General features: G+C 41.9%; 1 protein-coding gene across 3 annotated transcripts in view; it reads left to right on the forward strand.

Annotated features, from left to right (window-relative positions):
* Positions 1–14337, forward strand: part of LOC118364163 (receptor-type tyrosine-protein phosphatase U) — a 306643-nt gene that overhangs the window by 282849 nt on the left and 9457 nt on the right. For all 3 annotated transcript variants that reach the window (XM_035745412.2, XM_035745413.2, XM_035745414.2), the window contains one exon: positions 994–1151. In XM_035745412.2, coding sequence (XP_035601305.1) covers positions 994–1151 — 158 coding nt within the window. The remainder of the gene's footprint in view (positions 1–993; positions 1152–14337) is intronic.

Here is a 14337-nt window from a genome sequence, read left to right on the forward strand (position 1 = left end):
TCCCAACTGAAGATGACAGCTCTGTTGTCAAAGTACAGGGAGTACTGGTGTTGTCAAAGTCCCCCTTAGTATGCCGGCAGGAAGAAAAGGAAGATGCCTGTCAATGTTCCCTCCCTACCTCTGTGAAGAATAATAGAGACTTTGTTTGGTGTGCGTGTGCATGTTTGTGCTTGTGCATATGCCTACATGCCTTTGTGTGTGTGTCTTAATTATCTCTGTCTGTCTGTCTGTCTGTCAGAACGGTAGAAAGAGCTGCGTTTGTGTACATTACTGTACTGTGTGTGGGTGTGTAAATGAATAGGTGTGTTGCATCACTGTCAACCAGACTGACACCTCCATGCGCGAGACCTGTCCCTGCTGGCAGGTTGTGAGAGGAAGTGCCCATAACCACCCTCATAGAGTGGCGTCCTCCTTTCCCCAATCTACCCCTCCTGTCATCCCTCCTCACCTACACTACCTCTCTCTACCTCTCTCCTCCACACTGCACTGTCAAACAGCACCTCACACAACCTGGAAGAATGCAACCCACAGATAGCATAGTGTCGGGAAATGGTGTGTTTGTCTATGTGAAACGAGGGTGTGTGCAATTGTTTGTGTGTGTGAAAGAGAAATAGGTCCATAGAAATTCCCACTTCCATGATTGTAACTTCTCCTTGCATCCTATTTGTTTGTGTTAGTCCAATCTGTATGATTTACAGTGCATCCCTAGCTCCTTACTTGTAGGGCTGGAGGCTGTTACAGCTGTCACGTGTGCCCCTGCAGCATCAGAGTGATATTAATGCAGGTGCTGGTTTGGGCTATAGCTCTGAGCACACATGGACATCTTTCTTTCACACCTCAGGTCCCAGTCTCACCAGCAGAGCTATAAATCTCTCACACACTTATGGACACACAATGAACGCGCACACGCAGGCAGGAACTCATGCACACACACATGCATACACACACACACATTTAGGTCTCATGAGCTTCATGTTTTCTTTCTGTCCTTAGCCCCAGGAGGGCCAGATGGTGGTGTGTCAGTTCCAGTTCCTGCGCTGGTCAGCCTACCGCGACGTGCCCGACTCCAAGAAGGCCTTCCTCAGCCTACTGGCTCACGTGCACAAGTGGCAGAGGGAGTGTGGAGATGGCCGCACTGTTGTCCACTGCCTGTGAGTATTCCTGACAATCTGATACACACACAAGTGCTCACATGCACGAACGCAATCACTGACACACAAGCACACACACACACTGGTGCTCTCGTGTATGCTTCAGTGCTCGCTTCGAGCCAAGCAACACTGAAGCATACACGAGAGCACCAGCTGTTCTAGATGACTGTGTGATAACGCTCTTGGTAGCCGATGTGAGCAAGACCTTCAAACAGGTCAACATTCACAAAGTCGCTGGGCCAGATAGATTACAAGGACGTGTACTCAAAGCATGAGTGAACCAACTGGTAAGTGTCTTCACTGACATTTTCAACCTCTCCCTGACTGAGTCTGTAATACCTACGTGTTTCAAGCAGACCACCATAGTCTATGTGCCCAAAGAAGCGAAGGTAACCTGCTTAAATGATTACCGCCCGTAGCACTCAGTGCTTTGAAAGGCTGGTCATGGCTCACATCAACAGCATCCTCCCGGATACCCTAGACCCACTCCAACTTGCATACCGCCCCAACAGATCCAAAGATGATGCAATCTCTATTGCACTCCACAATGCCCTTTCCCACCTGGACAAAATGAGAATGCTGTTCATTGACTACAGCTCAGCCTTCAACACCATAGCGCCCACAAAAAGCTCATCACTAAGCTAAGGACCCTGGGACTAAACACCTCCATCTGCAACTGGATCCTGGACATCCTGACAGGCTGCCCCCAGGTGGTAAGGGAAGGCAACAACACGTCTGCCACGCTGATCCTCCTCACTGGGGCCCCTCAGGGGTGTGTCGTCAGCAAACTTAATGATAGTGTTGGAGTCGCCTGATCACCGACAACGATGAGATGGCCTATATGGAGGAGGTCAGAGAACTGGCAGTGTGGTGCCAGGACAACAATCTCTCTCAATGCTACTGCATGGCAAGCAGTTCCGGAGCACCTAGTCTAGGACCAAAAGGCTCCTTAACAGCTTCTACCCCCAAGCCATAAGACTGCTGGACAATTATTCAAATGGCAACTGGCCTATTACATTGATCACCCCCCTCCATTTGTTTTGTACACTGCTGCTACTCGCTGTTTACTATCTATGCATAGACACTTCACCCCTACCTACATGTACAAATTACCTGAACTAACCTGTACCCCCGCACACTGACTCTGTACTGGTACCCCCTGTATTTAGCCTTGTGTGTTATTGTGTTACTTTTTATTTTAATTTTAAAAAATTGCTTTAGTTTATTTTGGTAAATATTTTCTTAGCTCTTCTTGAACTGCACTGTTGGTTAAGTGCTTGTAAGTAAGAATTTCACGGTAATGTATACACTTGGAGTATTCAGAGCATTTGACAAATAAAGTTTGATTTGACACACAGGGACAGACATACACAAACATCCACACATAAACAGCAGTACTCCCAGCTTAGTTCATCCCAGACTGGAGGTCAGCCTTGCCTTTACCTAATCAAACACCAGCAGTCAACATAGCTAGCACCCAATCACAGACAATGAAGTAGGCGTTACCTCGGATAAACACCAGTTCATAAGGTTCAAAGCCAATCTGGTACCAGCCATCAGGAATGCCCTGATTAACAACCCCCAGGACATACATCAATCAGTGTAAGAGGTGGTTTGAGCTGTAAGCATGGCGCCACATGGCTTATTGGCTGCATTGCACTGTACTCTCCTCTCATAAGAACTCAGCTAAGGACCTGACTGAATATAGAGCTATGGAGCCTTATGCACATTGCTGAATGACAACACGTGCACCTCCGCCACCACAGTCCAAAAACACATCACTCAGTGCTGTCACATAGCATTACCCACGACAACCAGGAAAGGATTATGGCGATGAAATCACTTATGGCTTAATACAGAATGTGCCGGCTCTCACGACAGTAAATTCCAGGCTGCCAATCTGCTGACGCCGATTGATTGCCTTAACATTGCCCGTATTGGCTGCCGCAGCGACTTGATGTCAGTCTTCCCAGGGTGCATTTCAGGAATGACTCCGTCGCCTCCGTTGTTTATTAATGTTCCTATGGCTTATGATGATAACCCAGACCATCTAGCACCACAAAATGCCACACACAACATGCTTACTGGACCCTGTCCTCACATTTCAAGGCCGCGTTGAGACAATGACTTATCAGGGACCCAAACCCTGCTCAGATAATCCCTACCATTTTGTTGCTGAGCTGTTGTGGTTCTGCTGCAAATGTTATTTTTCTCAGAGGTGTTGGCGTTCATAATGTAAGTAACCTAATTTATTTTCCTCTAAATGCCTCTGTCAAAACAACAGATATTCTCAGCAGTAAGCATGTGCCTATGAACCTGAGTTATACTGTTAGCACTGAGATCGTTTGCACTAGTAAGAAGCCCACTGTTAGCACTTCACCCTGTGCTATCAGTTCAAATGTAAATATCACTGTCATGGCTACCTCTGATAAGCCTCCCATTAAAGCAATAAAAACAATCAAGAATCCCAGAAAAGCACTTCAAATACACTACATTAACATATGTAGCCTAAGAAACAAGGTTCATGAATTTGATAACTTGCTAGCAACAGAAAGCATACATATACTGGCTATCTCTGAAACTCACTTAGGATATACATTTAATGATACAATTGTAGCAATATATGATTATAACATATACAGAAGAGACAGGAATGCCGACGGAGGAGTCATATTCCTGTAAAGCTTAGAGAGGATCTCATGGCAAATGAGATATGGCTAAAGGTTCACCTGCCTCACATTGACTATTCTTGTGGGAAGTTGTTATAGACCACCAAGTGCTAACACTCAATATCTGGATAATATGTGTGAAATTCTTGATAATGTATAGGATATCAACAGAGAGGTATATTTTCTGGGTGACCTGAATATTGACTGGCTTTCATCAAACTCAAGAAAAAGCTTCAAACTGTAACCTGTGTCTGTAAACTGGTTCAGTCAACCTACCAGGGTATTTACAAACGGAACAGGAACTAAATCATTGTATTGTATCATTGTATTGACCACATATTTACTAATTTACTGCTCTTAAACCGTATTCAAACCCATCCGGTGTAGGGATCATAATATAATAGGAAAAACAAGGTTCCGAAGACTGGACCTAAAATAGTGTACAGTATAAATGATCATACAAGAGGTTTTGAAATGACTCCTATTTTGAAGATGTGACAAATATGTGTTGGTCCGATGTGTGTAATGAGGAACATCCTGACACTGCACTTGAAGCATTTATGAAATTGCTTATTCTGGTTACTGACAGGCATGCACCTATAAAGAAACTGACTGTTAAAAATTCCAAATCCCCATGGTAAATGATTAATTGAAAAACTGTATGGCTCAGAGGAATGAGGCTAAGGGAATGGCAAATAAGTCTGGCAACATAGCAGATTGAAAAACATACAGTAAATGAGAACACACATAGCTAAACTTAACAAAAAGAAGAAGAAACTATACTATGGAACAAAGATAAATGATATGAAGAATGATAGTAAAAAGCTCTGGAGTACCTTAAATGAAATTATAGGCTTCTAAATTAAGCTAACTCAGCTCCGTCCTTCATTGAGGTGAATGGTACTATTCATTATAGTACCAACCAGGTTGGCACCCGGAAGGACTCTGACGTTGTTCACACTGCTCGGTCACACAGCTCGTTCTTTGACCAGTGTTTTGGCTTAATGCACCGCATATTGCTTGTATCCACAGCACTAATCTGCGAGTTGGTAATCTCCAGCTCATTTAGTAAAGTGCAGCCAGGATCCATACAGTGAGCAAGTTGTCCGATTTCTCTCTGTTTATCGTACTGGTGCGTGTGTGTTGCTTGTACGTGTTTGCCATTTCACTGGTGGCGCTTGTTTTTGGGGTGTGGGTTGTGTTTGCGAACTCATTTTAGCTCACAACAAGCTTGTAGCATGGCTAATACTAGAAATACTCTGCAAAGCTCAATGTGGAAGAGGAATACGTCTCAAGCACTACACTCCATGAACTAATTGATCAATGAAAATAGTTCTATAAAGATCTAATAGATCTGCTGGAAAATAACGCTGAGTCTTTCCTGCAACTCCTTATGGATTCTACCAACAAAAGGGTTGATTATCTGTTTATGGTTGTAATGGAATATAAACACTGTTTTGAATTTACACTGTCAGAGGTAGAGGAGCTAAAGGGACGAATGTCACCAGCCAGACGTCATTCAAAACCATGTCTGAGGATTTTCGCAATTTTCCAAACAACACTTGACAAGCATTCTTCCAAAGGAGACTCTTGGTTACCAACCGGTCTAAAAACAATTATAATTAAACGTTTCTCACAAATCCTTCTCCCCTGAATTCTTCAAATTACAAAAAGTATAAGAACAAATTTGTGACTTGTTTCAGGAAGGCGTATGTTGCAGGTCACTACTTCACAGGAGAGCCATTTGAACATAAAAAAAAATATTTTTATCAAAATGTTTTTGACAGAGATGCCTTCTGGAACGTGAACTTTCATGTGCCTTAATAAGAAACTTGTATGCCATCTGTAAATATGAATAAAATTGTTAAATTACAAGCCTAGTTTATTTATCCACATATAGATACTTTTGTACCTGTTTTCTCCAGCATCTTCACAAGGTCCTTTGCTGTTGTTCTGGGATTGATTTGCACTTTTCGCATGAAAGTGCGTTCATCTCTAGGAGACAGAATGTGTCTTCTTCCTGAGCGGTATGACGACTGTGTGGTCCCATGGTGTTTATACTTGCGTACTATTGTTTGTACAGATGAACGTGGTACCTTCAGGTGTTTGGAAATTGCTCACAAGGATGAACCAGACTTGTGGAGGTCTACAATCTTTTTTTCTGAGGTCTTGGCTGATTTCTTTTGATTTTCCCATGATGTCAAGCAAAGAGGCACTGAGTTTGAAGGTTTGAAGGCCTTGAAATACATCCACAGGTACACCTCCAATTGACTCAAATTATGTCAAATAGCCTATCAGAAGCTTCTAAAGCCTTGACATAATTTTCTGGAATTTTCCAAGCTGTTTAACTTCTTGGCGCACCCATCCCGTTAGCGGGATCATTTTCGTCAACATCCGCTGAAGTGCAGAGCGCCAAATTCAAATTAAATTACTAAAAATATTACATTTTCATGAAATCACAAGTGCAATATAGCAAAACACAGCTTAGCTTGTGACACGCCACCAGATTTCCAAAAAGCTTTTCTGCAAAAGCAAACCAAGCATTTATGTAAGGACATCTCTCTCAGCAGACAAATCATTACAAACAGCGAGCAGCAAAGTAGATTGGTCACGAAAGTCAGAAAAGCAATAAAATGAATCACTTACCTTTGATGATCTTCAGATGTTTGCACTCACAAGACTCCCAGTTACACAATAAATGTTCCTTTTGTTCCATAAAGATTATTTTTATATCCAAAATACCTCCATTTGGTTGGCGCGTTATGTTCAGTAATCCACAAGCTCGAGCGGTCATGACAGGATAGACGAAAATTCCAAATAGTATCCATAAAGTTCGTAGAAAAATTGTCAAACGTTTTTTATAATCAATCCTCAGGTTGTTTTTACAATAAATAATCGATAATATCCACTGAGGTGATGTGATCGTTCTCGCTCATTTTTCAGAATAAAAGGCTGAAACTATGTCTAAAGACTGTTCACACCATGTGGAAGCCACGAGGAAAGGAATCTGGTTGATATCCCTTTAAATGGAGGGAAGGCATTCAATGGTACAGGGAGCTTACAAAATAGAAGGCACTTCCACTTTGGATTTTCCTCAAGTTTTCGCCTGCAATATCAGTTCTGTTATACTCACAGACAATATTTTGACAGTTTTGGAAACTAGGCAGTTTCATTTGGGTACGTTTTTCATCCAAACATCAAAATACTGCCCCCTACACTCAGGGAATACCTACATGTTTTAATGACTTCAACATAAATGTATGTAAACTTCTGACTTCAACTGTAGGTATTCCTCTAGTCTAGATGGAATAGGGCAGTGTGCAGTGCAATGGTGATTGCATCGTCTGTTGGTCTAGTTGGTCTAGGGTGTCAGGTAAGGTAGAGGTGATTTGATCCTTGACGAGTCGCTCAAAGCACTTCATGATGACAGAAGTGAGTGCTATGGGGCGATAGTCATTTAGTTCAATTACCTTTGCTTTCTTGGGTACAGGATCAATGGTGGACATCTTGAAGCATGTGGGGACAGTAGACTTGGACAGGGAGAGATTGAATATACAGTGGGGCAAAAAGGTATTTAGTCAGCCACCAATTGTGCAAGTTCTCCCACTTAAAAAGATAAGAGAGGCCTGTAATTTTCATCATAGGTACACTTCAACTATGACAGACAAAATGAGAAGAAAAAAATCCAGAAAATCACATTGTAGGATTTTTAATGAATTTATTTGCAAATTATGGTGGAAAATAAGTATTTGGTCAATAACAAAAGTTTACCTCAATACTTTGTTATATACCCTTTGTTGGCAATGACAGAGGTCAAACGTTCTCTGTAAGTCTTCACAAGGTTTTCACACACTGTTGCTGTTATTTTGGCCCATTCCTCCATGCAGATCTCCTCTAGAGGAGTGATGTTTTGGGGCTGTTGCTGGGCAACACGGACTTTCAACTCCCTCCAAAGATTGTCTATGGGGTTGAGATCTGGAGACTGGCTAGGCCACTCTAGGACCTTGAAATGCTTCTTACAAAACCACTCTTTCGTTGCCCGGGCGGTGTGTTTGGGATCATTGTCATGCTGAAAGACCCAGCCACGTTTCATCTTCAATGCCCTTGCTGATGGAAGGAGGTTTTCACTCAAAGTCTCACGATACATGGCCCCATTCATTCTTTCCTTTACACGGATCAGTCGTCCTGGTTCCCTTTGCAGAAAAACAGCCCCAAAGCATGATGTTTCCACCCCCATGCTTCACAGTAGGTATGGTGTTCTTTTGATGCAACTCAGCATTCTTTGTCCTCCAAACACGACGAGTTGAGTTTTTACCAAAAAGTTATATTTTGGTTTCATCTGACCATATGACATTCTCCCAATCTTCTTCTGGATCATCCAAATGCTCTCTAGCAAACTTCAGATGGGCCTGGACATGTACTGGCTTAAGCAGGGGGACACGTCTGGCACTGCAGGATTTGAGTCCCTGGCGGCGTAGTGTGTTACAGATGGTAGGCTTTGTTACTTTGGTCCCAGTTCTCTGCAGGTCATTCACTAGGTCCTCCCGTGTGGTTCTGGGATTTTTGCTCGCCGTTCTTGTGATTATTTTGGCCCCACGGGGTGAGATCAAGGGAGATTATCAGTGGTCTTGTATGTCTTCCATTATAATAATTGCTCCCACAGTTGATTTCTTCAAACCAAGCTGTTTACCTATTGCAGATTCAGTCTTCCCAGCCTGGTGCAGGTCTACAATTATGTTTCTGGTGTCCTTTGACAGCTCTTTGGTCTTGGCCATAGTGGAGTTTTGAGTGTGACTGTTTGAGGTTGTGGACAGGTGTCTTTTATACTGATAACAAGTTCAAACAGGTGTCATTAATACAGGTAACGAGTGGAGGACAGAGGATCCTCTTAAAGAAGTTACAGGTCTGTGAGAGCCAGAAATCTTACTTGTTTGTAGGTGACCAAATACTTATTTTCCACCATTTTCTGGATTTAAAAAAAAAAAATTCTCTGTCATAGTTGAAGTGTACCTATGATGAAATTTACAGGCCTCTCTCATCTTTTTAAGTGGGAGAACTTGCACAATTGGTGGCTGACTAAATACTTTTTTGCTCCACTGTATCTGTAAACACTCCAGCCAGCTGGTCTGCGGATGCTCTGAGGATGCATCTAGGGTTACATTCGAGGTTTAACATGCTTAAATGTCACTCACGTCGGCCACAGAGAAAGAGAGCTCACAGTCCTTGGTAGCGGGCCGCGTCAGTGGCACTGTGTTATCCTCAAAGCGGGCAAAGAAGGTGTTTAGCTTGTCCAGAAGCAAGACGTTGGTGTCCGCAACATGGCTGGTTTTCCCTTTGTGGTACGTGATTGTCTGTAGACCCTTCCACATAGTCTCGTATCTTAGCTGTTGAATTGCGACTCTACTGTCTCTATACTGACGTTTTGTCTGTTTGATTGCCTTACGGAGTGAATAACTACACTTTGTTAAATGGTTAAATGCAATGTTTTGCGCTTGAGTTTTGCACGAATGCTTTCCTCTTTCCACAGTTTCTGGGTTGGATAGGTTTTAATAGTCACAGTGGGTACAACATCTCCTATACACTTCCTGATAAACTCAGTCACCGTATCAGTATATGTGTCTATATTATTCTCTGAGGGTACCTGGAACATGTCTCAGTCCACGTGATCAGAACAATCTTGAAGTGTGGATTCTGATTGGTCAGACCAGCATTGTCCTTAGAACGGGTACTTCCTGTTTGAGTTTCTGCCTATAGGAAGGGAGGAGCAAAATGGAGCCGTGATCAGATTTGCCGTAAGGAGAACGTGGGAGGGCCTTGTCGGCATTCCGGAAGTTGGAGTAGCAGTGGTCGAGTTTTGTAGCAGCCGAGTACTACAGTCAATGTGATAATTGAATTTCGGCATTCTTTTCCTCAAATTTGCTTTGTTAAACTCCCCAGCAACTATACATGCGACCTCAGGATATGTGGTTTCCAGTTTGTATAAAGTCCAGGGACATTATTTGAGGGCAGTTGTGGTATCGGCTTGAGGGGGGATATACACGAATTCTCTTCGGAGGTAATATGGTCGGCATTTGATTGACATATTCTAGGTCGGGTGAACAAAATGTTTTGAGTTCCTGTATGTTATCACAATCACATCATGAGTCGTTAATCATGAAACATACACCACCCCCCTTCTTCTTCCTGGAGAGATATTTGTTCCTGTCTGCATAATGAACCCAACTGACTCAGACAGTATATCCCGAGAGAGCCATCAACTTTATTATCCAAAGTTTTCTAAGCAGTTTCTGTAGTTTCTAAGTTTTCTAAGCCCTCTCTGATAGGTAGGTAGGTGTAGGTGTAGCCAAATATTCTAAGTCCATTTTCTCAAAAGTGAGGTTACAAGTTTATCAACTTTCAAAGTAGAATTACACTACAGAGTACACTACAGTTGTTCCTCCATTTTCTAGCTCTGAGTCTAAACTTTTATCCAATGTAAAAAAAAAATATTTTGCTACATAAGACCGAAACAAGGCGGTCGGTCACATTTAATCACCTACTTCGGATATCCCCCAAAATATATTTTACTAACAAATTCCATAATTCCTTAAATAATATAAAGTAAACTTGGAAAATCAATCAACTGTTGAAAAAGAAAAAGGTATATTCAACTATCCCATCTCAATTTATTGTTGGAAGTAGACCTATAGAAGAAGACCTATATTGATCCTGATGTTATTTCATGTGAATTTAATAACTTTTTTGAAATAGAGAAAACTGATGGAAATCCCTTGGATTACATTAAGGGACATTTCCCTTCTCTGCTTCAGTTTGATCCTCCTGATGTGATGGAGGTAATTGGTAACTTAAAGATATCAGCAGCAGGTCATGATGAGTGATTAGTGTCTGATTAGTGTCTGTTTGTTGAAAAATTGACGGCATTAATATGGAGTTGGTCCCCCCTTTGCTGCTATAACAACCTCCACACTTCTGGTAAGGCTTTCCACAAGATGTTGGAACATTGTTCCGGGGACTTGATTCCATTCAGCCACAGCATTAGTGAGGTTGGGCACAGATGTTTGGCGATTAGGCCTGGCTCGCAGTCGGCGTTCCAATTCATCCCAAAAGTGTTCAATGGGGTTGAGGTCAGGTCTCTGTGCAGGCCAGTCAAGTTCTTCCACACCGATCTCAAAAAAATAATCTGTATGGACCTCTCTTTGTGCACGGTGGCACTGTCATGCTGAAACAGGAAAGGGCCTTCTCCAAACTGTTGCCACAAAGTTGGAAGTTGGAAGTACAAAATGAACAGTTCTTGTGCTGACGTTGCTTCCAGAGACAGATTGGACCTCGGTAGTGAGTGTTGCAACCAAGGACAGACGATTTTTACACGGCCCCGTTCTGGGAGCTTGTGTGGGCTACCATTTCGCGGCTGAGCCATTGCTACTCCTAGAAGTTTCCACTTCACAATAGCACCACACAGTTGACTGGGGCAGCTAGCAGGGCAGAAATTTGACAAACTAACTTCTTGGGAAGGTGGCATCATATGATTGAACTTTGAAAGTCACTGAGCTCTTCAGCAAGCCCATTCTACAGCCAATGTTTGTCTATGGATTTTGTTCACCTGTCAGCAACGGGTGGGCCTAAAATAGCCATATCCACTCATTTGAAGAGGTGTCCACATACTTTTATATATAGTTCAAATATAATTGTATATATAGTTATGTTTATGCAATCGGCTCTGCATCTCCCAGGGTGAAGATATCCTGTGGCATGCCACAGGGTTCGATAATTGGAATTTTGTTATTCCTAATCTATATCAATGCCCTTGTTGCTGTGTCTTCTGTGTTCCCATTTTCTTTGCTGATGATACTAATTTGATTTTATCACAATCATTTTATTCACTAATTAATAAAGCCAACTCAGTCATGGCCAAATCTTCTGAGCAAATTATCTTTCAATGTAAAAAAAATCCTACTTTATTGTATTCACTAGTAAGAATAAGAAATATTATACAGAAAAAAGATCCACCATCTCAAATGGTGGGAATGAAATGGAACAAGTCATTTCCAGAGTTTTAATTGATGAAAAGGTATCATGGAAAGACCATATTCCATTCTTTTGCAGCAAAGGGATGAACGATTAGTGGTTTGGTTCATCAGGCTTGCTTCCTAACTCTATACAATATTTTAATTTAACCATATCTCATTTACTGTACTGCCTGGGCCAGTACTGTACATATGTCTCCTACCTACACAAAGTACTCATCATACAAAAAGACTAACCATCTCTAATTAACTAGCTCCATCTGCACTCCATCTGAGACTCAATATATATTGACAATTATGCACTTTAATCTACAAATACTCATACCTCCCACAGTGTACCTAAACCCTTCAATGGATTCGTCCAGGTTCCTTCTGAAATTCACCCTCCCCAATGCCGCACCTCACATAGTCAATTCTCTATCAGATACAGAGGTAACATACTCTGGAATTCTTATCTTCACATTGCTGAAACATCATCATCCCTAAATAACTTCAAGCGGAGATCAGCCTGATGATCCAAACTACTCAGTAATCTCCCCTCCAAATAGCCTAACTCTCACATGCACACATACGTATTTTGGAACTTACAATATGTATTGTATATAGTTTTTTTTGTAGTGTGGTTTTCATATAAGCCCATATAATCCACACCTGCACCCTGTTAAAAAATATATATATATGTGTTGGTTTTTTTCATTGGTGCAAAAAAATAAAAAGTAACAAAACCCTTTGATATTGCCAACCACTTTTTAATACCTTTTTTGTTGACTAGATTAGCTAACTTTGGCATGACATGCAAAGTTCACAGTTCTACATAATGGACCAAATAATGAAACACAAGCACTGTAGCTTTGAATTCCGCAAAGTGAGCAGAAAAAAAATCATTGCTATCTATAAATAAGGATGAACCACCTGGAACCGACAACCTGGATGGTAAATTACAGAGGTTGGTAGTGGAATACATTGCGACTTCTATTTGCCACATCTTCAATCTAAGCCTAGAAGATAGTGTGCCCTCAGGCCTGGATAGAGGCAAAGGTCATTACGCTGCCCAAAAATAGAAAAGCACCATTTAATGGTTCAAACAATCAGCTTGTGCTGATTTTGTGCTGATTTTGGAAGAAATCGTGTTCGACCGAATACAATGTTAGTTTACAGATGTTTTCTTACAGACTATGCTTATAGGGGAGGACACTCAACATTAAAATTTTTTTTTTTTTAACCTTTATTCTACTAGGCAAGTCAGTTAAGAACAAATTCTTATTTTAAATGACGGCCTAGGAACAGTGGGTTAACTGCCTGTTCAGGGGCAGAACGACAGATTTGTACCTTGTCAGCTCGGGGATGTGAACTTCCAACCTTCCGGTTACTAGTCCAACGCTCTAACCACTAGGCTACCCTGCCGCCCCATGCCTCCTACCTACACTGACACAAATGACTGATTATTGACTGAAAGAAAATTATAATAATGTGATTGTGGGAGGTGTTTTGTTAGACTTCCGTGCAGGCTTTAATATCATTGTTCATAACATATTGTTGAAAGAATGTATGGATTAACATCCTCTGATTTATCATGGATGGACAGTTACCTGTCCAATAGAACACAGAGGGTTTTCTTTAATGGAAGCCTCTCTAATGCAATTTCGTTTGAGTGGGGTGTACGACAGGGCAGTTGGCTTGGACCATTGTTGTTTTCTATGTTTTACTAATGACCTTCCACTGACCTTGAATAAAGCTTGTGTGTCCATGTATGTTGACGACTCAACAGTATCAACAGTGCCTTAGGAAAGTATTCAGACCCATTCTAAAATGTATTAAATCTTTTTTTTCCCTCATCAATCTACACACAATACTCCATAATGACAAAGCAAAAACAGGTTTTTAGAAATTGTTCCTAGTTTAATAAAACTGGTCAACTGAAATATCACATTTACATAACTATTCAGACAGATTACTCAGTACTTTGTTGAAGCACATTTGGCAGCGATTACAGCATCGAGTCTTCTTGGCATGACGCTACAAGTTTGGCCTACCTGTATTTGGGGAGTTTCTCCCATTCTTCTCTGCAGATCCTCTCAAGTTCTGCCAGGTTGGTTGGGGAGTGCTGTTGCACAGCTATTTTCACGTCTCTCCAGAGATGTTCGATCGGGTTCAAGTCCAGGCTCTGGCTGGGCCACTCAAGGGCATTCAGAGACTTATCTCGGAGCCATTCCTACGTTGTCTTGGCTGTGTGCTTAGGGTCATTGTCCCGTTGGAAGGTGAACCTTCGCCTCACTCTGAGATCCTCAGCATTCTGGAGCACGTTTTCATCGGATTCTCAGACCATGAGAAACAAGATTCTCTGGTCTGATGAAACCAAGATTGAACTCTTTAGCTTGAATGCCAAGCGTCACGTCTAGAGGAAACCTGAGGAGGAAACCATCACTACGGTGAAGCATGGTCGTGGCAGCATCATGCTGTGGCAATGTTTTTTAGCTGCAGGGACTGGGAGTC

The sequence above is a fragment of the Oncorhynchus keta genome, chromosome 31 (assembly GCF_023373465.1).
Source record: "Oncorhynchus keta strain PuntledgeMale-10-30-2019 chromosome 31, Oket_V2, whole genome shotgun sequence".
NCBI classification, from domain to species: domain Eukaryota; kingdom Metazoa; phylum Chordata; class Actinopteri; order Salmoniformes; family Salmonidae; genus Oncorhynchus; species Oncorhynchus keta.